The following is a 25,492-nucleotide window of genomic DNA, read 5'->3' as shown; positions in this document are numbered from 1 at the left end:
TTCTTTCTGCTATAATTTTACAGGTGCCTTGTCACAGTATCGTGAGTAAGTTTCTAATGCCAACCAGCGGATTTGCTCGGTACGTACACATAGCGGGAAGCAACGGAGGCAGCTCCCGGGACAACGTCCCGAGAAACCCCCGTCCCATGCCGCGCGCTGGCCTGGCCCGGAGCCGTTGGCACACCTCGCGTGGCCTTCGCACGGTTCACGTGGCGCTTGCGCGGCCTTCGCACGGTGTTTGCACGGCCTGCACCACATTTGCATGCTTCGCACAGTTTGCACGGCACCTTGCATGGAGCAGCATCCCACAAGACATTCCACCCCCCGATGCCCCACTTCCCACTGGGGCGGGGTGCTGGGGCCCCGGTCCCTCACAGCACCAGAGCAGCAGCACTGGGGCTGAGCACTCAGGGCAGCCCTTCCTGAAGATGGAAAGGCTGAAACCCTCCCTGTCCTGTCCTGCGTCCCTCAATCACACCTCCACCAGCAGCCCCAGCCCCACAGACTGTGGTCCTGGTGCCCCTGCTGCAGGGCACGGCAGCACCCCCGTCCCAGTGCTGCCCAGGAAAGGGACCACAAGGGTCAGCAGAAGGATGGAAGGATGATGTGACGAGAAGGACTGCTGAGTGTTAGAAAATGGGGGGACGAGTCTATCCATAAACCTCCGGGCTTCTTGCAATAGTTTCTGGAGCATTCTGCCTTGATCCCTCTCACGCAGCAGCTTTCATGGGAAACAGTGAAAGGTACAAAATGGCGAGTGCTGGCCCTGCCCTGGGCCATCTGGGTCTGTGCATCCTCCTGCATGTCGGGGTGAGTGTACCTGCCACACGGGAGGGACGTCAGGCTTCTCCAGATTCACAGGGGCTGGAACTGTCACTGCATCTTTTCCTTCCATCTCTTAAAAATTAAAATTACATTGATGCAACAGACAGCCAGGCTGTGCCCTCTGGTTTTTCTTTCCCCTAAACGTTTTCACCCCCAGATCAGTCCTTTTCTCAACACCCAGTGTGGGCAGCAGGGCCAAATCCCCGCATGGTGCGAGCCGGCACAGCTGAGCAATAGGTTCTTCTGCGGCGGTTCACACCACACCATCCCGGTACGGGTGCACAGCCGCCCCCATGGTGCAGCCGTGTGCTGCTGGGTGATGAGAGCCAGATCCCTGTCCTCACCCAAATGCAGGCACGCACATACGCCCGCAGCCCCGAGCGTACACATGCCCACACCAGCTGACACACGTACGCAGCCCCAGGTAGCAAATCCTGCCTGCCTGTGCCAGAGGGGAGATGTGAAACCCCCAAGGCCAACCTCTCAACTGCACAGCGTCTATTGAGGTGCACAAGCCCAGAGTTTCCCATCTGTTCTCCGTTGCAGCTTTGTCTAAACCCTTTTGGACTTTCTTGAATTTCCATCAGCCCATCCCATCCCAGCTGCAGGACCTTCCCAAGCTGCCCCAGCCCTGTGCAGTGGCATGGCAGCTCCTGCCCCCAGTCCTTCCCCGCCCCGAGGACGGGCTCCCCTCTCTCCCAGTGCAAACCCTTTGCGCAAAATTTCATGCTGGCAAAGAGCCACCTTCTACCAGCCCCCCTCCAAAACCAAATTAGCACGCCGCTGCAGCAGCAGAAATTGGAGAGGAAAGGCTGCAGGTTTATTTTACAACTCAATTAGCAGGTTTATACAGAAAAAAACACCCATATAACCAAGGGAGATTTTATGTCTGTTCAGCTTCACCAGCAAATAGACTTGTTCCTCCTGAGGGCACTCCCCATTGCTGTGGGTCCAGCGGTGTGCTCCTGCCCATGGTGGCTCTCAACCAACGTGGTGACGCTGGCTCAGGCCCTGCTCACTTGCTCCACCTCTCTTTGCTCTCACACTTACAAACCCTCTGGGTCCCTCCAGCATGAACTGAAAAACATGGTTCTGAGACTGTCCTGTCACCCTGTTCGCTAAGTATTGAATGATCCAGAAGTCTGCCAGAACCTAACATGAAGGGACACATTTACCTCTAATTTTTCCCTCAGAACATGTCCCAGATAACACGAAGCCAGTGGCTGTATGCCCAGGAGGGGTCCTGAATCCTGTACCTTAATGGCTCGCACCGTGTCCCACCACGGTGTCTCCCTTCCTTCACCAATAGGCCCTTCTGGGAGGGTGTTGAGGAAGAAGGGAGCAATTGGCTCACTAAGCCTGGTTTTTAACTGTGAACATTTTTGGGATGCTGATTCCTTCAGATCAGGAAGGAATCGTTTCTGTCTGGCTGACGCTTGGGCTTGTCCCCTCTGTTGCAGGCTCCCTCCCTCCGCTCCCTCTCTTGGTCCCCAGCACTGCCCTGCTTAGCCTCCTGCATCGCCCATGGTGGTCGGGGACCTTTGTGTGTGGACACTGATTCATTTCCATGTGTGGGGTTGAGTCCTGGGCAGGGTGGACAGGGTGGACTCTCCTACCACAGCTGCATCCTCTTTTGCAACTGTGGGCAAGGTCTCACCCTGGGACTCTTGCCTGCCAGAGAGGGGCTGCCCTTGCCCTACAGTCACTCTTCAGCAAAGGAAAGAAGGGGACATTTAATTAAACCAGGTCCCCACCAGCTGTGTAAGATGACTTCTCAAAGGAGGAAACTGAGGTAGAGAGGAAATCTTCAAGCAATACCCATGTACCTGGTGTCATAGCCATGTTCCCAGAGCCCAGTACATCCACAGATGTTCACCTTTCCTGCCATCAGCATTGTTTGATGGAACAAAAATAAACTGCAGTGACAAATCCCCTCCAGGCTTCAACATTGGAGGTGTTTGTGGCTGTTTCCTTCAGCCAAGCCAGTGGGGCTCAACCAAATTACCAAGTCTTGAGCAAGTTCAGAGCAGCCACAATATGGGTGCTAGTGGTTATTTGGAAGAATATGTTTTCCTGTAGTGACCACACGAGAAGCCTCCTGTGGCTTCACGTAACAAATGCCTTCTAGCGAGATGGCTACAAGGGCGGCAAGGCCAGCTCAGCAAGTAACCAAGCAACAGCATCATTTTTCTTCCCAAATCTTCCAGCCACTCCTTCCAAAACTTACTTAAACTGAGGCCAGGCTGAGTTCTTCCTGATGGTCTGCACAGGGATAGCCAGGGAAGACAAGAAAAATCAAGGTATAAACTCCATGCACGAAGCACCAGGTGGAGTCAAAGACTCATAGGGCTACTTTCCTTAGGCCCAGAGACCTTATGTTGCTGCAATCTGGATGTCTAAAGCTATGCTTGTCTCACATCACTTTCTATTTGAACACTATAGCTAAGGGACAGGAGAATTATGGAAATGCTTTGCTGAGAGTTCAATCCTTCTGGAAATTCTAATCTTGGATTAGACCTTTCCCCTTGGGGAAAATTGTCCTATTCAGCATCTGGTGGACAGGGCGTGGCATAAGAAGACAGCAAGTCAAAACACAGTTGAGCGTTCAGCAATTTTTTAAAAAGCCCATTTGCTTTTTGCTGATTTCAGAGTCAGCAGGTAATTTGTCAATGGACCAAGCCACAGGTGCCAAACTGGGGCGGTGACTCACTCCGAGTGCCCTTATGGTGGAAGTCTAGACTAGTGACTGGTCAGAGAGGGTGGGATTCACCTTGCTTCATTTTGGCTTCTTTCTCAGTCTAACTAATGACCTTCCTCCCATTAACAGTTACTGGAGGGAGAGCCATACCCCCAGAAGGGGATTCCTGCAGTGTTAACCGAAGAGCTCGGCTGAGATAGCTGTTACAGAGGTTTTGGTCTTCCCGTGCAGAAAGACCGCAGTTGCCTCCACATCTCTGGCTGTCCATGTCACCAGGAGAAGTGCTCTCCTACGGCTCTCCTCAAGCTCTGCTCTGTACTTCCATATTTTTACATATTTCACCCTTTGACCTCCACCCAGTCCCTTTATCTCTCATCTGTCTCCCAGATTATTGCATTTCTCCCCACCTTGTTGGCCTCCAGCTCCCAGCCCCTTTGCGAAGGCTCCTCAGACCAGGGGTTATCAGCCAGTCCCAAAGGGACAGTGCCCCAGCTGGGACAGTGTCTGCCAGTGGGCACCCAAGGGAGGGTTAGAAAGGGAACATTACACAGTACTTCAGCCTGATCTTTCCAGTCCCCAGTTATTCCCAGGAGACCCCTTCTCTGCCCTTTCCCCATCCCACCCCAGCCAGTGCTGCTCACAGCTCTCGTGTCATTCTCACTTCTCTGCCACTTGAGATTGAGAATTTCTCTGTATTAAAACTGTCCTTTGCTCTCTATCCCAATGCAAAGTCTGACCAATAACTCCAGGTCTGGCTCACTCATAACTTTTTGGGAGCAGGTATTCACCACTATGAACAAGGAGGGGGGGGGCCTCCCCCCTTTAGGTTATCTTCCCATCCTTGGGTATTGCTTATTCCTTGTTACACAGCTACTTTTGCTCTCTCGTTCACTTCAATGCTTTTAATTCCATGCTTTTATTTTCTGCTTTAGATCATCCAAATGGAGCCAAACTCTGAAGTCCTTAAGGTCAGCCCAGTAGTCCTTCAGAGTGACAGGGGTCTGGCAAAGAAAGTCCTGCCCCCAAGAACTCACTTCCCTCCCTTTTGGGAGCAAGACCTTGAGCAGGAATCAACAGGTGGGCCCATCCTACCTAAGCGCAGCTAACAAAGCAATGTACCTAGCTGGAGACACCACCTTCGGTTTACTTGACAGTTACTCTGGGAACACCAAGGAGCCGCAGGGGCCGGGTGAGGCATACAGAGGGCCAGAGTAGATGCGCCACCCCTCTGCTTCAGCCATCAGAGATCCTTCTCCCTTCACTCCTCTGTGCCTGCTGCTCTGCTGGGCTTTGAGGAGGAGGACGTGTGCAAGAAGGTGGATCTCTGGGTAGGGAAAAAGATGTGGTCCAAAGTCCTGTTTGCAACTTCACATGGCCTGGATTACTTCTCTCAAAGACTATGTCTCTCTGACCTTCTTGCTGGGGTAGTATGTCCTTCCACAACGGAGGGACCATGGGTGATTTGGGCTGGGCACCTGGCAGTTAGGAGATGTCTCTCACCTAAAAGGCCCCACAAAGACCAGCACAGACCATGGCACAAACTGAGCAGCTCATAAACTACTTTTTACCATCACCATATCTTCTGGCCTCCTGTCCAGTTCTGCATTTTAACTACACAGTTTCTGCTTTCCTTTTCCATCTTGCCTTTTCCAACTATTTTTGCAGACATTTTGTGCCCTGGGCCTCTTTCTCCTTCAGCTGTTGAGTAGCATGAGAAGCTCAGCGGAGAAGAAACCGTCCCACAGGGCCATCCAGAGCCACCTCAGCAGCGGGGCTGGGTGGCTGCGGTGGGACCGAGCATCAGCAGAAAGCTGAGTACCGGGGAGCGCCCGGGCATGCAGGGAGGGATCACTCCCGGGGCGGGAGCACCATCTCCCGGTGAAAGGACTTATAGCAGCACACCTCGGTGCAAGGTGTTTTTCCGATGCACAGATGAAATGGGGAAAGTACTAGCAGTCTGGAAGACACTAATTCTGGTTTCTCTCCCCTTAGGCTGTGAAACATCTGCAAAGCAGCCTAGTACAAGTATGTACCGTTTATGAGAGGGGGAGATGGAAAATTGGCTGTGGACAGGAATACATCATGTGGGCACACCCCTTTTTCTTCGTGCTGTGCTGTCAGAGGTGCAGCAAAAGGTAGCTTTTACTGTAGCTGTATCAGGTGAAGCTTCATCTCATTTTGTATTGCTCCAACTCTATCTCAAAGAGCTCTCAAGTTAATAAAATGAGAAAAACACACCTTGCTTAAGGGTCCTTTGCATAGTTTTACTATATAGGTCAAAACAAGCTTTTTTGCCTAGACAGCTGCACTAAAAGGAGCTACATGCAATGTAATAAATCCTGCAGTCCCTGCGTATTTATCTAGTGCTCCCACCAAAGTTAAAGGCAGGCCTCTGGGCAGTGGCAGCTGTGTGGACAAAGCCATAGGTACATGTTACTGGGTGAGATGCCAAACACCCTGTTAGCAACGACCTTTCTCTCCTAATACATCACAGTGGCACATGTTCACAACCGCCCATCTACAGCTCTTCACAGAGACTGCTTGTTGCTGTGGGCTGTGCTGACAGTGTTTAGGTGTCCTATGTTTAGTGTTTAGTGTTTAGGTGACCTATGTTTCTGCCTTTCATATTTGACACAGGCAACAGCTTGCTTTGCCTTGCCTGCCTGCCTGTCCCTACCCACCCAAACACTCACGTGCAGGTTCAGGCACTTGAGACCATCTCAGATGCTTAAATGTGAGCATCTGGTGCCACCTGAGATATCCAGACCTCCAGCTGCTGCTTCAGAAAAGAGTGAGTCTGTTCTACACCTCCTGCCTCATCTAGCAGCACCGTGTGAATGTCTTGGGTGCCCTGCAGCCTGCAGAGAGACCGCTGGTGCCTATTTTAGCACCTGAGCAAAGCACACTCCCTTATGAGGAGATCATCAGAATTTAGTAGGAAAAAAATATGTAAGATGGGACTTTCTAATATTGAAGAAATCCTTGAGGAGCACACCACTGTGTGGGGGTCACTTCAGCAGTGTACGGGGAGCTCTGCCTATTTCTGTGGTTCACACATTGATCCCACCAGGTTAGCAATTCAAAATATGCCATCTTGGGCTCCTCGCTCTGTGTCCAGAAGTGCAGCTGAAAACGATTTGATATCACTGGCTCCTGTATGAAATGAAATGACTGCCTGGCAGGCAGCTGCCGGTTTGCTAACAAGCACTTTGCACTTGGAACAAGAGGTGTTAAATTCTGCCTCTATCCTTTCTGCAGGGCCTCACCCTGCAGTGCGGATTAAGTCTGGGCTGACACTTTTAATAAGAGCCAAAGGCACAAGGACAGTTAAAGGTCTTCCTGGGCCTTGATGATTTAGCGATGTGGAAACTGCACGTGAACCCAGCTCTGAATCTTCTCAGTAGTTCTTTCCTCTGTACAGTGATGGCTTGTGGACACAGTATTTATAAGACAGGTTGTGATTGTAAAGACTCAGCCCATGAGCCCTCCAGGTGGACATAATTGTGCGAGTAGACCTAGACACTTAGGCTACATCTATTTTTAAATTAAATGTTTGTAGGACTGCTCTTTTGCACCAAGGTCAGTTGCTGTGGATCAGCCCATGTCCACGTGGCTAAATTCCCTCAGCTTCCAAGGCTGATGGCCATGTACAAGCTGTCAGCTGCGAATAGTCCCCAGCCTGTGTTATCAACTGAAGTGCCCCCAGGAACCGTTCAGCAGAAAACAGCTGAAAACATGCCAGGGATCCTTTTAACAATGTGACAATTCTGACATTGCTCCCTGGCATTATTTAATTTACTTGTGTAAATGGAGCGCTGGAGACGCCGGAGACCAGGGCAGGGTAGCTGATGGGCTTGTGTGGTGGAAACCTATCTTGTTGTCAAGATTGTCTGTAGTCTTGACTTCATTCCTTCAAAAGCTGATTCCAGCAAGGTTGGGGTGAACCTTAGCTATCCAACAAACAGTGGCTTTTGTTCTGAGGAAAGAAAGGTCCAGACCTTTGGTATTTGGTGGGGAGCCGAGAAGTTGGCAGCGAGAGCAATGAAGAGCATTGCCCTGGAGATGGACCTAAGCCAGAGCTGGCAGAGACCATGGCACAGCCACACTCCCCCACATCTTAGTTTTCCCCTCTCTGTAGTAATGGGTCCTCGTCTGCTCTTGCAGGCAGCTTGGGCAAAGGGTTAAGGAAATACTATAGACAAACTGTTACTGGTTTGTAACACTTCTACAACTGCAACCACTAATATCTTCATTAAAAACCACAGATTTCAGAAGCCCATGTCCATGACTCAGTGAAACCCAGAGTCCGACTGCCAGCCACTTTCTAAGTAAGAACCAGAGCATCTGACTTAGTGTTTGTTGGAAACCACCTGTGAGCAAAACTCAGCTCCTGGATTAAATAGTATTGACCTGGAAAGATATCCACCTTCCTACTATGGCTGTGTATAAATGACCGGTTGACAAAACAGGTTGTACTGGTCGTGCTATGTGACAGAGGCGTACTTACAGATCTCCTTGGACAACTGGGAAGCTCTATCCTGCCTTGCTGGCACCAAGAAATGGTTTGATCACTGTAATCTCTCCCTCATAGCATCTGCCAAATTGGTTACCTTGAATTGAAAACAGAACAGCAGAATGAAAACAATTCAGTTTACCAAAAAATCTGTATTGTACTTCCCTTATACTTCCATCCCACACTGGAGGTACACAAGAAGCAGCTGGCCTACTGGCAAGCCAAATCAAACAGGTATCTGCTGAGTTTATGCTTCAGTCTTTCCCTTAGAGGGACGCAAATTCTGGCCTCTCACCTATTGAGCTGCCAGGTTTTTACTATAGTTGGAGGAGCTGAAAGCTGTCCAGCCATCTCCTCTTCTGCTGTATTTGGTTAAAACTGGACATCAGGTTATTACAGTGTAATTAGGTAGGGAGCAGACAGACTGGCAGACACATGGAGTGACAGACAGAGCAATTGCATACACCTTTTTTTTAGGAAGAGATGCTAAAGAATAACATACTAACACCATCTCACCTCCCAGCCCCTTCTCTTTTTCTTGCTAATCCAGAAAGCTGAAATTTTTCCATTTGGGAGAATTTCAGTCAGGTCCAGAATCACTCATAAATTGGAGGAACTCTTCCAACAGTGTCCCTGAAATATTTCCTAATTTTAAAAAGAAATCCAGGAACAAAATCTGGCCAGCTTTAACTTGACTGTCTTGAACTGTGCTGTGATGGGTAGCTCAGCAGAGGACCCTGGGGCTCCACGAACATCAGCCTTTTCTTACTCCTGCAGGCAGGATCTTCATAAAGGGAGTCACCTCCACACTTCACACAGGTAATGAGCAACCAGGAGTCAGCATCAAGGCCAAGCAGACCTTGGGCTCTTGTTCATCCAACCAAATAAATTAGCATGGACATAAACACTTCCAGACCTTATTTGGTGGGAGTGAGGGAAACCAAGGTAAAGTCATTGGGCAACACCTTAGGTCAGGTGTGTGGTAAAGATGTACTTGAAAAACTTGGCAACATATTTGGGAGTCTACCTGGAAACTTGTGCAATTACTGACTGTTCCTTTACCTTTCCTTGATCTGGGGAAATACTCTTTTCCTTGCACCTATGTAGAGAGTCAACTGCCCCAAAACTATCCTTTTTGTGGAAGAAAAAAGTCTACTATCTATTTACTGTAGTTGTGATTTTGAATAATATAGACAATTTTTTTTATTTTAAGGCTTGGTTTTATTAAACTGGGGCAAACCAGGAAATCTCATCTTTTCTTCCTCACTGGCTACCATGAAATTTATCCATGATTTACCTAGGATCCCCAAACTTGAGAGAGGTGGAATTTTAATTCCAGGGCTGTAGCAGGTCAAGAGAAAGGTTTATCTTTCAGCAGGGATTACCTATGGTTTCTGCTAGATTATTCCTGACATACGGCTCATCATATTACAGGTTAACTGTTTAAAGGGGCATGAGGCATAATGAAGAACAGCTATATAACTCTCCTCCCTTGTCCCCAGAATAAATCCATCCTGAGTTTAGGAGGTGTGTAGCCTTAACAGGCTATCAACAACCTTACCACAAGAGTGAACTTTAAATCTACCATTTTGGCTACCTTTGAAACTCACAGAGAAGCCCAGTCTTAATATAAAATCCCCTAGTGATTCACATCTGGTTTTTGTAATTGTCATCTGAAAACAAATAGTGGTAGGAGCGATAAAGAGACTGGTCATCTCACTGGAATCCTATTACTCAAGTGCAGCCTTTTTCAGTAATTAAATAATATTTAATTACTCCTAATACGAATCAAGGCTGAAAAAAGTTTCACGTTCAGCTTTTAAACTGTGTTTTCATAGCCAATGTATTTTGTTTTTAAATATGTTCCTCTGCCCTTGCTTTTTTTCTCTCCATTTTATATAGTATACCCTAAGCAGGGCTCTGATTTCTCCTCATCCTGCCATGATTACAGGCAGAGTCCTCTGCCAGGGATTCAAAACTTGGTGGATGATTCCCCCTGGGCTTATAAGCTCACTGTTGTTCGCTTGCTGTCTTGGGGGAGATGAAAAGCAAATCCACCAGCTGCCAAGAATCACACCCAGGCAGGGATGCAGTGTTGCGAGAGCTGGTCTCTGCCTGGCGGCTGGGAGACAGACGTGACCCTGCAATGAGTTCATGGGGTCACAGCTTGGCCCTGATGGAGACCCCCCATCCCCTCGTGCCTTCATGGGGAACAGAGAGGGATTAAGCTGTAGGACTGCAGACCGTTTGCATCTAACTGAATGAACCGACCCCAGCCACAAATCGCTCGATATTTTAACAGGCTTTGGGAGGTTTTTCTTCCTTGCTTTAACCCTTTGTGGGAACTCAGGGCCTGCAGAAGATGGCCAGTGGGCAGTTCTCCAGCATATGTGACAAAAGGCTACCTGGTGCAAACGTGCTTCTTCCATGTCCCAGAAAGGGCTGAAGGGGCAGGCAGGACCATCCCCTTCACCTCTCAGGTCTGTGGTCTCTGCTACAGCTGCCCTCCAATGCACTCCTCGCCACCGGTGTTTCCCATTGCCTGCTCACCAAACAGGTCCCCAATTTGGCACCAAGCCATTCCCCAAGGAGGCCAGGACCTGGGTGTCAGTTATCTCATGGGCGTTGGACCATAAGCTCTGCAGAGGACCTGGCTATCTCACAGGTGTCAGATCACAAGCTCTGCAGCCACCTGCCAGCCCTCAAGCCATCTGAGCTTGCCCAAGTCGTTGCAAACTCCTTTCACATGTTTTTTTTTAGGTTGTCACAGGGAGGGCCAAGGGGAGATCTTTCGAGTCACGTGTGACAAAAGAGGGTAAATATGTTTGTGCCCCTTTCTGAGCGCTGGGGCGGGGGATGGTTGCTGCACCTCCATCGTTTCTCCCTATATTTCCTTGTCTGCTCTGCCCCAGGCCTTTGGATGGAGAATGATCTGTTCTCTGGCAGAAAAGTCCTGTGCTAATGCAAGGAGAGATCACAGAGAACAGGAGCTGTAGACTGCTGATTTCTAACCTTAGCATTTCTTTCTTCTCCCCTTTTCTCATCCCACTCCCACTCGGTCCCCTACAACCCTCTTCATGCTGAGGCAGGTGGCTGAGAAAACTCCTCTGGGCTATGTGTCAGTGAAAGGCTCTTAGTTCAGCTACTGGGAGTAAAACTGTGTATAAAAAGTAAACACAAACATCAGCCCTAACTGCTGATGCAGTCATATCACTGACTGGCTTCAGCTCTGTAGAAAATCCTAGCATAACTGGTCCCAGAGTCAGGTTTTGAGCATTAGGTGAGGGTTAGACTGGAGTCATTGGGATTGCCTGTGCAATAACGTGAATGGTGCCAGACGTGAGCTCTGCAGTTGGCTCCCAAAGGGTGAGACACAGCCGGGGATCGCAGTTAGCACCAGCAACCCGCCCATGGTCTATAGGTTGTATTTGAGCGCTCTCTAGTGGTCAGAAACATTAGTCCGGATGCAAATACAGCAAATGCTCCCTCTGCCTGAGCTGGAGTAACCGCCACCTGGGTGTCTCTAAAATCTACACATCATGGGCCAGTGCTGAGTGTCTGGGAGCAAAGTTTTGGAAGGCTTAAAGCAGGGTCTTCTTGATCTGTGACCCTGCAGGGCATAGGTTTGATGCGGGAGCGGTGCAGGGTCGCAGGGGATGCACGCCTCGTCGGATAAGAGCTCACGCATGGAGCACAAGGTAACGTCCCAACCCCTTCCCCATTACACAGCCTTTCAGTGCTTCTCCTCGTGTTGAAGGAAACACCTGCAGGTCCTGCTCCTGCATGTGCAGTCAGCCGGTAGAAGACCTGATAGGTACCGTGGAAGGACAGTAGAAACACTTTTTGGTCATGAAAGGGGTTTCATGAAGAGGTGGGGAAAAATTATGATATCAACTCATTTACCAGCCACTGCTGAGCCCCCAGGAGCCCTCCGCTCCAAAAGCCCTGCCAGTGCTGAACATAGCTGCTCTGAGGGAAGATAGTTCTTGTTTCATAGCACAAAGTGATAACCCACTAGATACAGTGGAAACTTAGAGTACTTCAGTGTGACAAGAAGGTTTTTGTGGAAGTCAGCTCAGGAGGCAGGCCATAAAGTGGTTATGTAGTGGCTGCTCCCAGATCACCAGAACCACATTACCAAACCCAAATGTTCTAAAGTTGTTCCAAAATCAGGATATTTGTAAGGATACTGTATTGTAATTGGAATTTACCTACAGCAGGTATCTGAGTTTTGAATTCTGACAATAACTCATCATATTTTCCTTTTATTTCTGTGAAATGACAGCTAAAAGATTTTTTTTATGGTGGTGATGGTAAAAACTGAAACAGCCACTTGATTCATGAAACACCTACACCAGCTGTGGAGGTTATATGCATCTCTCCTTAAATTCTTTGTTTAAAACCTGGCTTCTCCATTACCCCTCTGTTGTGGGGGCTACTATTTTAGGTTTTAAGGATCATACCGTCTGTCAGCAAGAGCTCCTCTTACACAGACACTCCCAATACTCAGACATCTTGAACACAAATGAAGGTCCTTCAACCTCCTACTGAGCTTAATTACTTGTCTCCCATTCATTCTTTTCCTTCACTTTCTAGAGGCCTTTGACTGAAATCAGACTGGTCTCTTTTTCTTTGAGCATCTTCTACTTGGAGCAGTCATCTTTGACCTTGCTTTATCTAGTCAGAAACCGCTGAGGCTCTAACACCGTACCACACATACCTGCAGTAAAAAAATATGGGATTGTATTGCAGTTATTCTATGCAAATTCATTAATAGTTTTGTTACGGAGATGGTGCAGCTATGCATCATTTAGGCTACTGAATACTGACTGCACGAGTGTGCTGGTTTTGGCTGAGAAGGGGTTAATTCTCCTCACTCTGGGGGTCGGCTACCTTTCCAGCTTCCCGCGCTCTGCCGCGTGGCGGGGGGGGGGGGCTGGGAGGGGCGGGGCCATGGCGGGGGCGGCTGACCCCGACTGGCCAATGGCAGGTTCATCCCATACCACGTGACACCATGGCCAGTATATGGAGGGGGGGCAGTGGCAGCGCGGGAGCGGCGTGGCGTCGGGTCGGCGGGCGCTTCGTTTCCGCGGTTCGTTCCCCCCCTCCCCTCCCTTCCTCCCCTCCCTTCCCCCCTCCCCCTGGGGCTTTGCGCCTCTCGTTGTTCTCCTTTACATTGCATTTCTGTTGTTGTTTCTTTTAATTTTAATTATTAAACTGTTCTTATCCCAACCCACGAGCGTTACCCTCCTGATTCTCTCCCCCATCTACCGGTGGGGAGTGAGCGAGCGACTGTGTGGGGCTGAGCTGCCGGCTAAACCACGACTATGAGTGTGTTGATTCAGTTTGTTGATGGTCCAGAAAGGAAGGGGGGAAAAAATGGATAAAAATAAATCAAGCAACCTACCAAACCAGTCAGCACTGGAGAGTTAAGAGGCAGCAAAAAAGCCAGCAGTCCCAAAGAAGAGAGTCCTGAAACTTAGAGTTTCTTCCTCTTTCCTTCACTCATACACAACTGAACAGAGGCAAGGGAGACCCATGAAGGTGAGAGGAGCAGCTGAAGGTCACCCAAATATTAGCAGGAAATCATAACTTTATTAGTGATGACTGTTATTGATATTGGTTCTCAGATTTGCTGCACGTTCTCCCATAGGCCTTCCCCTGCAGGTTCCCAGTTGAAGATCAGCTACACTAATGAGTCCCAGTGCCACTGTGCCTGATGGCCTGGGTGCAGGGTCTGGCCAATGCTCATCAATGTGTTGTTTTTGGCCAGAAAAGAAAAAAAGGCCAAAAAAAAAAAAACCCCAGGGTCCAATGAAAGACTTTTTCTGTGTAGCATCCAAAGCAGCAGAGGAATTAAACTCCAAATATTCTGGGAGGTTGCTTCTGAAAAAGGCAAGACTGTTGCTCAGCTCCAGCAGACAGCTCTACCAGTATATCACTTCTTTTTTTCTGTCAGGTTGGATTTTTGTGCACCTTTTATGCTGAGATTCACTCTGCACAGTCACGACCTGAGGAAAGACCTTACCCTAACCTCATGGATAAGTCAGCTGATTTTTTCCACAACGTCAGAGGTTAGCAACACTGAGGCATTTGTTTTATTTTCCAACTACATGATTCTTTTGATGGTACAGGCTGTGGAGTTATAAAAATGCCATGTATGATGAGACTTGCTAAGAAATCAGATAAATAGGCAGCGCTTGGGCTTCTTCATGAGCACACCCGCATAGAGCACATAACCTCTCCAGGTTGAAGACAGGGCCCAGCAGCATACTGGGGATGAACAGACACTTCTGTCTGGGGAGAAAAGCCTCTGTTTTTTGAAGCATCTTGTGCATTTGACAACATTTGGACGGACACCATACAACAGGCACTGCCTCAGCACAGGCTCATGGCTCAGGTCCTGCTCTATTTTTGCTATTTCAGGCAGCAAACTGCCAGCTTCTTACTCCTTGTTACTATCTGAATAAATTGGATTACCCAGGAAGCCAACCAGGGATAAAAATGCCATTAGAGAAGTAATTAATTTAGACATGTAACTATTCAGGATATACTTAGGCTTTCAGGAACTCCAGACCAGAGCTTTTTAACCCTTCACAGGCTGCATGAGAGCGATTCATGTTTCAAAAGCATTTTCCAGTGGGTTGCAGCACTTCTGGCAACAACAACTCCTGTGCCACGAAGGCTGCAGCCCTGCAGTGGTATTTATACCCTGCTTAACAAAAGGTTCCCAGTGGCAATAGCCAGGGAGGGAAAACAGCCAGAATTTAGGAAAGAACTCTGCTGATGAAGTCTCCCTTTTTTGTTTGCCTTGTCTCATGAGTTTCATGCTTCAGACTTCTTGTTTCACCAGAGGCAGCAAAAGATTGTTCTGTATCTGCCACCTTTGGATCTCTCTTGATTTTTACAGATTTCCATCAAATCTGTAACTCCTCAGCTATTTCTTTCTGGGATGAAAGGCCCTAATCCACTCACCAGGTCCTCTTCTAGGGGCTGACCCTTTCTGGGGGCACCCCTGGACCCTGCTGCGTACCCACTCGGGGTGCAGAGCCTGTTCGGGGGGGGCGGCTGCACTGATGCAGCGGCAGAGTTTGGTTTCTATTGCTTTTCTAATATTCCCCGGCACCTCCTTAGGTTTCTGCTGCGATACTGAGGCGTGAGCAGCCGACAGCAGAAAGCTGTGCCCGGTGCGAAGCTTTTTTTCCCCTCGGTGCTTCCCTCAGAAGCTCTGCACACCTGTGCAGAGAAGCACCGAGGTAAAAAAGCACCCAGGTGAATGAAAGAAGCGTGAAAACGAAGCGGGGCTCCCCAGGCCAGCTGTGGGTGCCCGTGAGGGGCAGAGGGGGAGCAGCTGCTTGCTGCCTTCTTCCCAAAGTAAAGGTTGGAGCAACCAGCACCTCTGAGCAAGGCTGTGGCCAGGCCCGCGGGGCTTTGCAGCACGGTTTGACTTGACGGTCCTAGAGGTCTTTTCCAGCCTTAATGATCCTATAAGGTTCCCTGCGCCCGGGCGCGCTCTCTGCGCCGGCGGAGGGCACAGGGCTGCCGCCGAGGAGGAGGCGGCACCCAGCCTGGTTTTCGTGACAGCTAACGCTCTCGAGCAGCACCGCGCCGATTGTTTTGCGGCCGATGGATGCGTGGGAGCTGTTTCCACCTGGGAGGAGGGCGCACGGAGGCCGCCGAGACTTGGGGGAAGTGTTTTGGCGCCGTAGAGGAGGGCGGAGGGTGCATTAGTGGGGCTGCGGCGCGAGCAGAGCCGCCCGGCGGTGTAGTCGTGGCCGAGTGGTTAAGGCGATGGACTAGAAATCCATTGGGGTCTCCCCGCGCAGGTTCGAATCCTGCCGACTACGAGTTGAGTTCTTGTTTTCTGCCCTGGCCCGGGCGCCTTCCTCCCGGCGCTCGTTTTGCAGCGAAGCCTCTTGCTGGCCGGCACAAACATCCGGCAGGGCGGCCGCTGCCAGCCCCGGCAAAGGAGGCGGGGCCCGGTGACAGCCGGACGTGGCCTCTCCTCCCGGGCCGGCGCCGATCCGGAGCGACGCCGCTTCCCCGCGCCATGCAGCACAGCCCGGCGCCCGCCGTGCTGCTCACCACCAGGTACCGGGGAGGGTGGTGATCAGCCAGCCGCTCTGGCCGATGCGGCAGCCCGGCGCCGCCTTCCCTTGGCGGGGCAGGGCCCCCGGGGCGGGCGCGGCGGGGAAGCGGCGGCGACGAGGGCGCGGAGGGACGGGACGCTGGGGCGGGTTGCCGGCCCCTGGGTGTGCCCCCAGGACACTCGGGATTTGTGCGGTACCTCGAGGGGTTTTGGCATTTCGCAGCTGGGAGAAGCCGCTGCCGGCGCCTGGCCCGCCCGGTGTAACAGCCGCCTTTCCCCCTGCGGTGCCTCGGGCTTGTTCCCCTTCCACACTGACACTGCTGGGGACGCCTTTCCCTTGTCAGCATTTCGAGGTGGGTCAAGAGGAACTAAAATGGCAACGAAGCTGGTGAAGGGTCTGGAGAGGCGGTTTTATGGGGAGCGGCTGAGGGAGCTGGGGGTGTTTAGCCTGGAGAAGAGGAGGCTGAGGGGAGACCTTCTCGCTCTCTACAGCTACCTGAGAGGAGGTTGTAGTGAGGTGGGGTCGGTCTCTTCTCCCAAGTAACAGGTGATAGAACAAGAGGAAAGGGCCGCAAGCTGCGTCAGGGGAGGTTTAGATGGGGTATTAGGGAAAATGTCCTCACTGAAAGAGCGGTCAGGCACTGGAACAGGCTGCCCAGGGAGGTGGTGGAGTCACCATCCCTGGAGGGGTTCAAAAAACCTGTAGATGTGGCACTTCAGGGTGTGTTTTAGGAGACATGGTAGTGTTGGGTTGGCGGTTGGACTTGATGATCCTAGAGGTCTTTTCCAACCTTAATGATTCTACGATTCCATGCAAATTCGTCCTGAAGCGTACACTGACATCTTCGTGGTGTGGTGCCGTCAGTGCCTTTGGCAGAGCCCCGTTCCCCGCTGCCATGCCCTGCGCCCTGTCCCTCGTGTCCATCAGGCCACCAGGAGCCTGTCTGGCTTGAAGTTAGGCCAGGGATGGGTAAAATGAGTTAATGGGTTTATTCTGTTTTCCCACCTTCTTGAAACTGTGCCCTAGGTGGGTGCAGCAGCGCTGTTTTCAGTTGCATTGTATTTTTAAAACCTGTGCTTCCTAGATGTGGCAAATGAACCCTCAAGAGAAATGCCTCAATAAGACACTTGTGGGCAATCTTTACAGAGAAACAAGAGAAAGATTTCTCTAGGTTTTTAACTTTTTTTTCTTTTTACCCCTGCGAGATATTTGAGAGCATGGAAGCAGTTCCACATCAGATGTGACATGAGAAATAGAAGTGTTGATTCAGCAAGGACCTAACTCTCGCACCTACCTCCTAGGACATAAGTAGCAACTGTTTCAATCACATTAACTTCAAAGCCATTATTTTAATCCTTAAATATTTGGCTGTATCAGGGCCTGACTTCCTTTGGAGCAGTGGCCTTGAACCTTCAAACATATTTGACCTAACATACCTGTCTTGTAGGACTGACTTTATATTGGGTTTAGCCTTGGAAATGGCAAATCTGAACACCTGGATTTATTTTACAGTCAATAGCCTTTGCCACTTAAAAATTGTCCCACTCGTATTGGAATGCTTTCATTGATAAAACTGGATATGTATGTATGTGTGGGATTAAGGCTTTAGCAAGTGAATATATTTTCTAGCTTGTGAAATAAGATAGTTGTATAGTTGTGACCTTTTCCACTCTATGCGTACTGGTTTGGGGAATAGAATTCCTAGTTGCTATGGTAATATAAATAAATAATAATCTGTGTATTTGTAGTTAGACTATACACAGAAATTAAAACATTTGCTGGCTAATTTGTGTCTGATACTTTGCCTTCTTTTAATGAATAAACTAGTTGTACAAGTTTTTTTTTTTCCTCTTAGTATGACCTGGGCCATCAGACTTTGGTCCCCTTTGGGGTCACCCAAGGAAGGAGAAGAGTTGTCGGAGCTGGGTGCTGCTGGCAGGGCTATTTTATCAAGGGAGGAAGTGCAGATGCTGCTCTCCTGACCACACAGACACAGGAATACAGTTTCTCTGGTCACAGCGTTTGCATCTCCTACTTTGCTTTCTTGCTTAGCAATGGCTGCTTTCCCTTTACTCCCATCTTGGCTTTTCATCACAGAAAGCAGATTAGTTAAAATACAAAGCCTCAATGTTGTAGCAAATCAAGACAGGAATGAAAACCTGTGGCTCTTCCGTGAACTGTGGAAACTGTTCTGTTCAGCTGACCTTTATATAGCCTCCCCTTCCTGTGTCCCATGCCAATCCTGCATGATCTGGTTGTGCAAGCACAGTGTTACTGGTATGAATGGTCTTGTTCTGTGAAGTGATTCATGTGCGGGAAGTTAACCATGTGCCTGAGTCTCCCCTGGTCATTCTGTATTGTAGACAAAAGTGTAACTTTTAAATAAGGAGTAGAAGCAATAAACCCATGTGACCAATTTAAACGACGAGATTTCTCTTGTTGCTTCTTTTTTAAAGCTACTAGTGTGAAAATAATTGCATTGATATGAATAATGCAATGAAACTATATTCTGTCTTGGGATTTGTAGGTGCTGCTTCCGTTTGAATAACACGAATAACAGTATCGAATGAATTAAAACACTGGGGGCTGCTTATTTTGAAACTAAAGCATTTAAAGAGCTAGTGTGCACTTTAGGTGTTACGCTGTATCTGTGTCAGCCTCTCTGCTGGTTTCTGTCAATTTGGAATAATTTTTATACTTAAAAAACCCCACAAATCCTGTTGCTATGGAAGAGAGATAATAGTGGTACGTTTCATGTAAGAGATGATAATGAAAGTGATCACAAGGCCTAAAGCAAACAAATATGTATCTATTCTTCCTACCTCTAATTGCTTTCCATTACAATCATTTTATCTGAGACTTTTAAAAACTTTGAAATAAAAACCCCAGGTGTCAGTAAGGTACTTACTAACTTCATGACATTTTTAGAACTCTTTGACGCAGCAGCTCTTCCAGTGAAGTTGTTGTTGGGTCATCTCAGAACATCTGTACGTGGTTGGTATTTTACAGTAAGTAGGGCCATTCAGGAAGGACAGTGTACTGGTGGTTTTTCCTTTTATTTACATCAGGGGTGAAAAGCAGGTTAATTTGTCATTTATATTCTGTAGCTGGGTTAACAGAAGTCACTCACTCCTGAATACCATCCGATAGACCTTTTTGCTGTATCTGCAGTCACAACTTTTGAGTGACTCTGCTGCAGATATATTCTAAAAAACCCAGATCCAACTGATTATACTGGCAGGTGTCCTTTGAGTCAGCATTTTGGCTGCCACTGAAGGAGGCAACACTCCAGATAATGACTGTTACTTACAGGTTCAACAGACCACTGTGTGCAAGCCAGGCACGTACGTATTTATACATAAGCACTATTGATTCTGTGTTTACAGCCTGACAAAGTGTAACTGAGAACAAAATTTTGTCTATTAGTGTAAAGTCAAGTCCTTGCCTGGCAGAAGATGAGAACAGAATTGGAGCAAACAATGGTTTTTAGGTACCTAGTATAGAATCTTGGCGATGGTGGAGCTGCTGTTAAATCCCTAATGTTTTAAACATGGCTTGCAAAGGGGATTGGGTACAACATTGGGCCTGTGCCCTTGTTTGTTGCTATCTGGTTTATAGAGAACTCTCAAGATCTTCTCTTTAAAAAGCTTTTTATTCATTTTTGCATTGGAGATTCAGAGGTTGCCTTCTTGGGAAAACTCAAGATTCAAAAGGACTGGTCAAGTTTTGACATGCTGAGAGGAGCCTTTTGAAACTTTGTTTGAAACTAGATTGTTTAAACATCTTTAAAGTGTATTTTAAGTTTGTACACCTCATGTATCCTTAGGTGAAAGAGCACCTGTGTTAATGAATCTAATCTTCCTAAAGAAAGAGGCAAGAATTCCACAAGACGCCTCTGCAATCCACAGGAAGTCCAGGGAAGATGGGACTTGATATTTCCCATACAGCTAAGGTTACAAAAAAAAACCACCCCAAAAGCAGAAAAAAATGTTTAATGAAAAATATTTTTTTTTTAAGCAGTCTTTTCTAATTTCGTTAAAAAACATTCATGCATAGGAAGGACACACTCAAAAATGTGTTCAGAGAGCATTCAATGCACTGGATGATAAAACTCTTCCTGCTTCTGGCAGAGTATTTGGTTCCAGCGACAGCAGCAGTGAGTGTGCTGTAGCTTGGCATGGGGTAACCTTGGGGGAATGATATCTGATCAGTTTTGGTTTCCAGTCTTTTGAAACAGACTTTTTATTTCATTAAACATAACATTCTCTTGTGCCCCAACAGCAGCTGCTTGGTCTTACTCTTGATGCATGAGCACTATAATAAGATCCTGGCATTCCTCTTGAAAAAATGTCACAAATAATTCCTTGGGTGGGAATCCAGGGGGAAGGTGACACCATGGTTCAGTGGATGTGAAGCTGGCAGGAGAAGAAAATGTGTTGAGTAAACTGTAGCACTAGCGCCCTTGTCTCATTTTCCTCCAAGAGGAGCCATGGGTGGTTCTGACTGTTGGCAGCTCTCGGTGTTTGATGCTGTGGCTCTGTCTGCTTTAACTGGTTATGAAGGGACAGATGGTTTTGTTTCCAGTGGGATTTTCTGTGGGAAAGCTGAGATACTTTAGCTAGTGTACCCTTTTTGCTATTTGGCAACAAGGCTGTCAGTCAGACAGTCAAGACCAGAAGGCAGCTCAAAGAGATCATGTACTCCTTTAACTTGCTCAATCCTGATAGGTGTTTGTCTAATTTTCCTCAAGGACCACCATAGATGCAAACTGTGTGGCTGGCCCTGCAGTCCGCTCCAGCAACTTCTCTCTGTATTTCAGCCTTTAATCTAGCTCCCTGGTTACAAACCTCAAGTTGTCTCTACACTCAAGCAAGCTCCTTCTTGCTTTGGTGGCCCCTTTCAGCTACTGTCTCTGCCTTTTCTGGGGATGTCATGTGACTAAGAAGGGGTGGATAGGGCTTGGTGTGAACTGTAGTGAACAGACCTTTGCTTCAAAAAAGCTGCGATGAGAGATCATGGGATCTTCTCACCTGCCCTGCTGGGTAGGACAACACCTTCAACTCCTGCGAGTGAAGTCCTGTTCTGAAGGAATCCCTATCTCCTGTTCCCAGACATGCGATGTTCCTGGCCTTTTGTCTGCAGTGGCCAGTGGCAGGTGCTTTGGGATAGAACACAGGAAGCAGGCCATATCCAAATTTGTATCGTTGCTGAGTAGGAACAGTGTTGGGGTTGGGTCTGGTGTCCTGTTGAGTCTTTGCGCTGACTTTCTTGAGCTTTGAACTGGATCCTTCGTGCAGGTCAGTGTTTGTGCCAATGCCTGAACTCTGCATGTATTTTCTTTCCTAGGCAAATTCAGAATGTGCACACAGGGCTGGATCTGTCAGTGCCGGAATACCAGGAGATCCGTGGGAAAATGATGTCTGGCCACGTAGAGTATCACATTGTCGTTGTTACCCGACTGGCTGCCTTCAAATCAGCAAAGCACAAGCCTGAAGATGTAGTTCAATTTATGGTAAATGTTTAATCAGTGTTAATGATCCCTTTCTTAATCAGCTTTGATTATTTTGGTCCTGATGTAGCAGGTGCTTTGTCATCACAATCTCCCTGGGTCAAGGTCCTTGGTAGGACAACACACTCTGTACCATTTCTGCAATGGAAGTATCATACATACATTAATTGAACTTTTTATTCCAGGAGCTCAAAGCAACAATGGCTGTTTGTTGTAGCCTTTAAGGCATTTTGCGTTATGGGTTAACAAACAGAAACCAGTTAAGCTTTTTATAAGTCCTGCCACAAAATTAGTTTCTCTGATATATGTACCAGCACTGGGACTTGGTACATAAACATGAAATAAATGTATAATAGTTTACTTGAATGGAGAGAGAATCATGAGGGCAATAAGAGGAATTAGCCTAGCAGTGCATTAGCCTCGATCTAGAAGCCTTGACATGGTTTTTAAAATCCTTAGTAAGAGAGTTTTACAAGGAAGTGTCCGTATAAAACGTTATTGAGTTGGATTGTCTTTTTCATGATACCTGCAGAGTGAAGGTTTGAAAATGTAGCACATGAGATTAATTTCACCTGTTTTAAGTCATCTATAGCATGTGCACATCCGCTTGAGCTGTCTCACTGGGCCTGTCTATTGAGTCAGTAGAAAAAGGTGCATGTAGGGTACGTTTCATTTGATCTGCTTTAGCTGTCTGCTGAACCATTGACTATCAGATGACTCGAAGGAGATGCACCCTATTGCATGCTGTGAACATCTGCTCTTTTCAGTTGTTTTGGGGATAACTGTAATGTCAGTGTGATGTGAGTGCATGGTTACCTGGTAGACCATTAGCCCTAGTGTAACTCTTACTCTGTAGAAGATTGCTGATAAATGGATATTTACACAGTCTGATTTGCAGATAAAGGCACATCTCTCAATGCTGTGAGGAGGTGCCTTGTGAGGAGATTTTATATTTATTGCACTCTTCATGCTACATATAACTTTATGGTAAAAGCAGCAATGCTGGCATAAGAGTTTGTTCTGTTTTCCCTCCTTGTCCCTGACTGCTTGTTCTCACTCCTGCAGCGTTTCCTTCTGTGTGCCAGTGTCATGTGGCTATTCTGTAATGTCAGCTGAGGAACTGGTCCTGGCTAAAAATGGGTATTTGGGGAGTTGTTTTTTAGTACTGATTTACACCCCTTTCTTGAGCCTGAGTTGCACAGCCCTGTTAAAGTTTGTTTTAGGGCAGGGGAAGGGCAGACATGGGCAGATAAGAGAAGGAGATGTGGAATTGCTTTTTTTTGGTCTGCAGCACTGCCTGATTGTATTATGTAATATTTCCATGCAGCTCTGTGCCAGAAAAAAATTGACTGAACCTGAGGTGTTAAACTTGGCTATTGTCACCTAACATGTTTCTTCGCTTAAGAAAAACTAGATAATATCAGCTTGTCTATAAGGAGGAGAAACAGACTCCTACTGTGGCCCCCCTGCTTGCTGAGATTGTCCGTTCCCACGTCGACTCTCTCTTGGAGTATTTGCAGCACTTAGTTGCTCTTCTCAAGTGAAATGAACCTTTCTGATTTCTTCTGTGGTCAGACCTCCTGATATTTTATTCTTCATGAAGAAGAAAACTGGTGTAGTCTGACGGGAATAACATTTATCTCATCAGATACATTTTTTTTTTCAGCTGACTGAGTCTGATATATTATATAGTTTGCTGTATGAGAGTAATTTAAAACCCTGAGCTGGGAGGTTGGAGGATGGATGCTTTGCATGGATTCATTCCAATGAGTCTTTTCTGTATGTATTACTGGAAGGAACAGAAAGATTCACCTGTCCTGACTTATCTCTCTGTAAGTTGGATATTTCAATCTGAGTCTGTCCCTGCTTTTATGGTCAATGGGGAGAAGGGGAATGAGGTGACTCATCTTCTGGAAATGCTTCTCTTCTTTGACCGTAAAGGGAAGTCATCCTACATTTTAGACAGCTGGGGTGGGGGGCTTCAACTCCAGGCTAAAATGCTTAAGGCTCAGTTGAGTTGCACACAACTTGCTGCCTATACCACCAGCAGTGCCCTGGGATTTTCCACCTAGCCTTCAGAAGGTTGTGGGTCTCCCACAGGTTCTGTGTGATATCTGCCCACCTGCTGCAAGGCACTGGGGTATCCCAAAGTGGCATGGGATGCCTGTCTTTAGGCAGAACAATCTGCTGTCTATGATTAGATGTCTGCATTTGCTGCGGATTTCGAAGTTCCATCCCAGTCACTACAGTACTGTTGAGAAGAGTGTAGCTGAGCATCTACGGTGTGGGGGAATCCACTTTGCATAGCATAATCTGCTGGTACCATTTGGGAAACCCTAAGTTGTCCTAGGTGTCTGCATGGGGCTGGCAGATGTGACACAGGACGCGAAGGCATTGGCACTGGCCTGGAACAGAGCGAGTGAGATACTGTAAACCATCCAAGGTATCACCAGCCACCTGTGTTCAGGTGAGCTGAGTTTCAGTCACATCTTGCCAAAATGTAGTGACTATATCCAACTGTCATGAGAGCTGAGACACCTCTTGAGTGTAGGCAGCTGTCTTAATGTGGAGGCAAATCCCAGCCCTGTGGCTGCCAGGTGAGGCGAGTTGCACCCATAGTGTCTGCGTAGTGCCCTGTTCTGCTGGATATTGTACCAGCACAAGAACCGTGACCCTTCCCCAGAGAGTTTGCAGGTGAAGTGTAAGAGTACCAGGGGACTGGGAAACAGTGGAGAAGAATGAGGTTACACTGGGCAGCAGGTCAAACACATCAGATTTGTATAGCAAGGGGGAGTGAGATGAGACATCTGAAGGAGGAAAAAGAGACAACTGTGTGTCTGTTCTGCCTTCCCAAGTGTGCAAGCAGGATGGGAGAGGGAACGTTTTTGTTGTTGTTGAAATTATCAGATTTGAGAGGAGGAAGGAGCCAGTGTCACAGTACTGAGATGACAGGTAGGTTAGAGAAGATGGGCAGGCATGGTAGGATTTTCATTGGCTCTGGATTTTCATTTGGCTACCTCAGGAGCCAGGTCTGTGTTTTGAGGCCCTTTGTCTTTTGTTTTCTTCCTCCTCCTTCCCCTCTTTCTCTCCCTGAAATATTGGCTAAATTGATTTTCCTTGTCTAGCTGTTCTTCAACTGGAAGCCAGTTGAAGTGACTGCCCTCCCCACTCTCATGCCCTAGGTGGCAGCAGCTGTGAGGCTTAGGCTGTGAGCAGCTGCAGGCGGCAATGTGATTGAGCAATAAATATTGCTCAAACAGCTACTCTGTAACCCCTGGAAAAAGGTGGTGGGCAGGACAGAAGTGTCTTCTAATCTAGCTGTGATCTCTGGGTTGCAATCTAGATCACACTGGATTGAGATATGTTAAGGGCCTATGGCCAAAACCAGATGAACAGCAAGAAGAAATTTCAGATCTGACCTGTGGAGTTACTAGCCTTGAGCTCCCTGTTCCCCAGCTTTAATGGGACTATGCAGAATCAGTATCATAGTGTTTCTAATCGAAATGTTTGTGAAGCATTAACAGAAGAAGAAATACACTTCTGTGATGACTTTCAGATCTAAACTCTTAGAAACTGGGGAAATTTTTTAATTTAAAAAAAAATGCCATTTGTAAAGTAGGACAAATGGTTTGTAGAACTGCTTAACCTTGAGGTTATATTTGGTAATTGAAGGAAAATTCAGCTGCATGTCTTTCAAAGTTCAGAATACTCTTGCCCTGTTGAAAGAGTGAAATTGTTTTTATCTTTGGTACTGCATCAGAGGTACTACTGCAAAGCTGATGTTTAATTATTGCCTTTAGATCTACCATTTTCTGTGAGAAGAAAAGGCTTTGTTTATCTGAAGTGCATTTCTGCTA

General features: G+C 47.7%; 1 protein-coding gene and 1 non-coding gene across 2 annotated transcripts in view; both read left to right on the top strand.

Annotated features, from left to right (window-relative positions):
• Positions 1 to 15,801: 15,801 nt before the first annotated feature.
• TRNAS-AGA (transfer RNA serine (anticodon AGA)) lies at positions 15,802 to 15,883 on the top strand. Its single transcript has one exon. It is a non-coding gene; the product is annotated as a tRNA-Ser (tRNA).
• Positions 15,884 to 15,989: 106 nt separating this feature from the next.
• Positions 15,990 to 25,492, top strand: part of HS1BP3 (HCLS1 binding protein 3) — a 51,853-nt gene continuing 42,350 nt past the window's right edge. The window contains exons 1-2 of the mRNA XM_064448120.1: positions 15,990 to 16,127; positions 21,473 to 21,638. Coding sequence (XP_064304190.1) covers positions 16,087 to 16,127; positions 21,473 to 21,638 — 207 coding nt within the window. The 5' untranslated portion in view covers positions 15,990 to 16,086. The remainder of the gene's footprint in view (positions 16,128 to 21,472; positions 21,639 to 25,492) is intronic.

Source organism: Phalacrocorax carbo, chromosome 3 (genome assembly GCF_963921805.1).
Source record: "Phalacrocorax carbo chromosome 3, bPhaCar2.1, whole genome shotgun sequence".
Classification (NCBI taxonomy): Eukaryota; Metazoa; Chordata; class Aves; order Suliformes; family Phalacrocoracidae; genus Phalacrocorax; species Phalacrocorax carbo.
The sequence above is the reverse complement of the archived record's forward strand: the minus strand, read 5'-3'. Positions and strand labels throughout refer to the sequence as shown.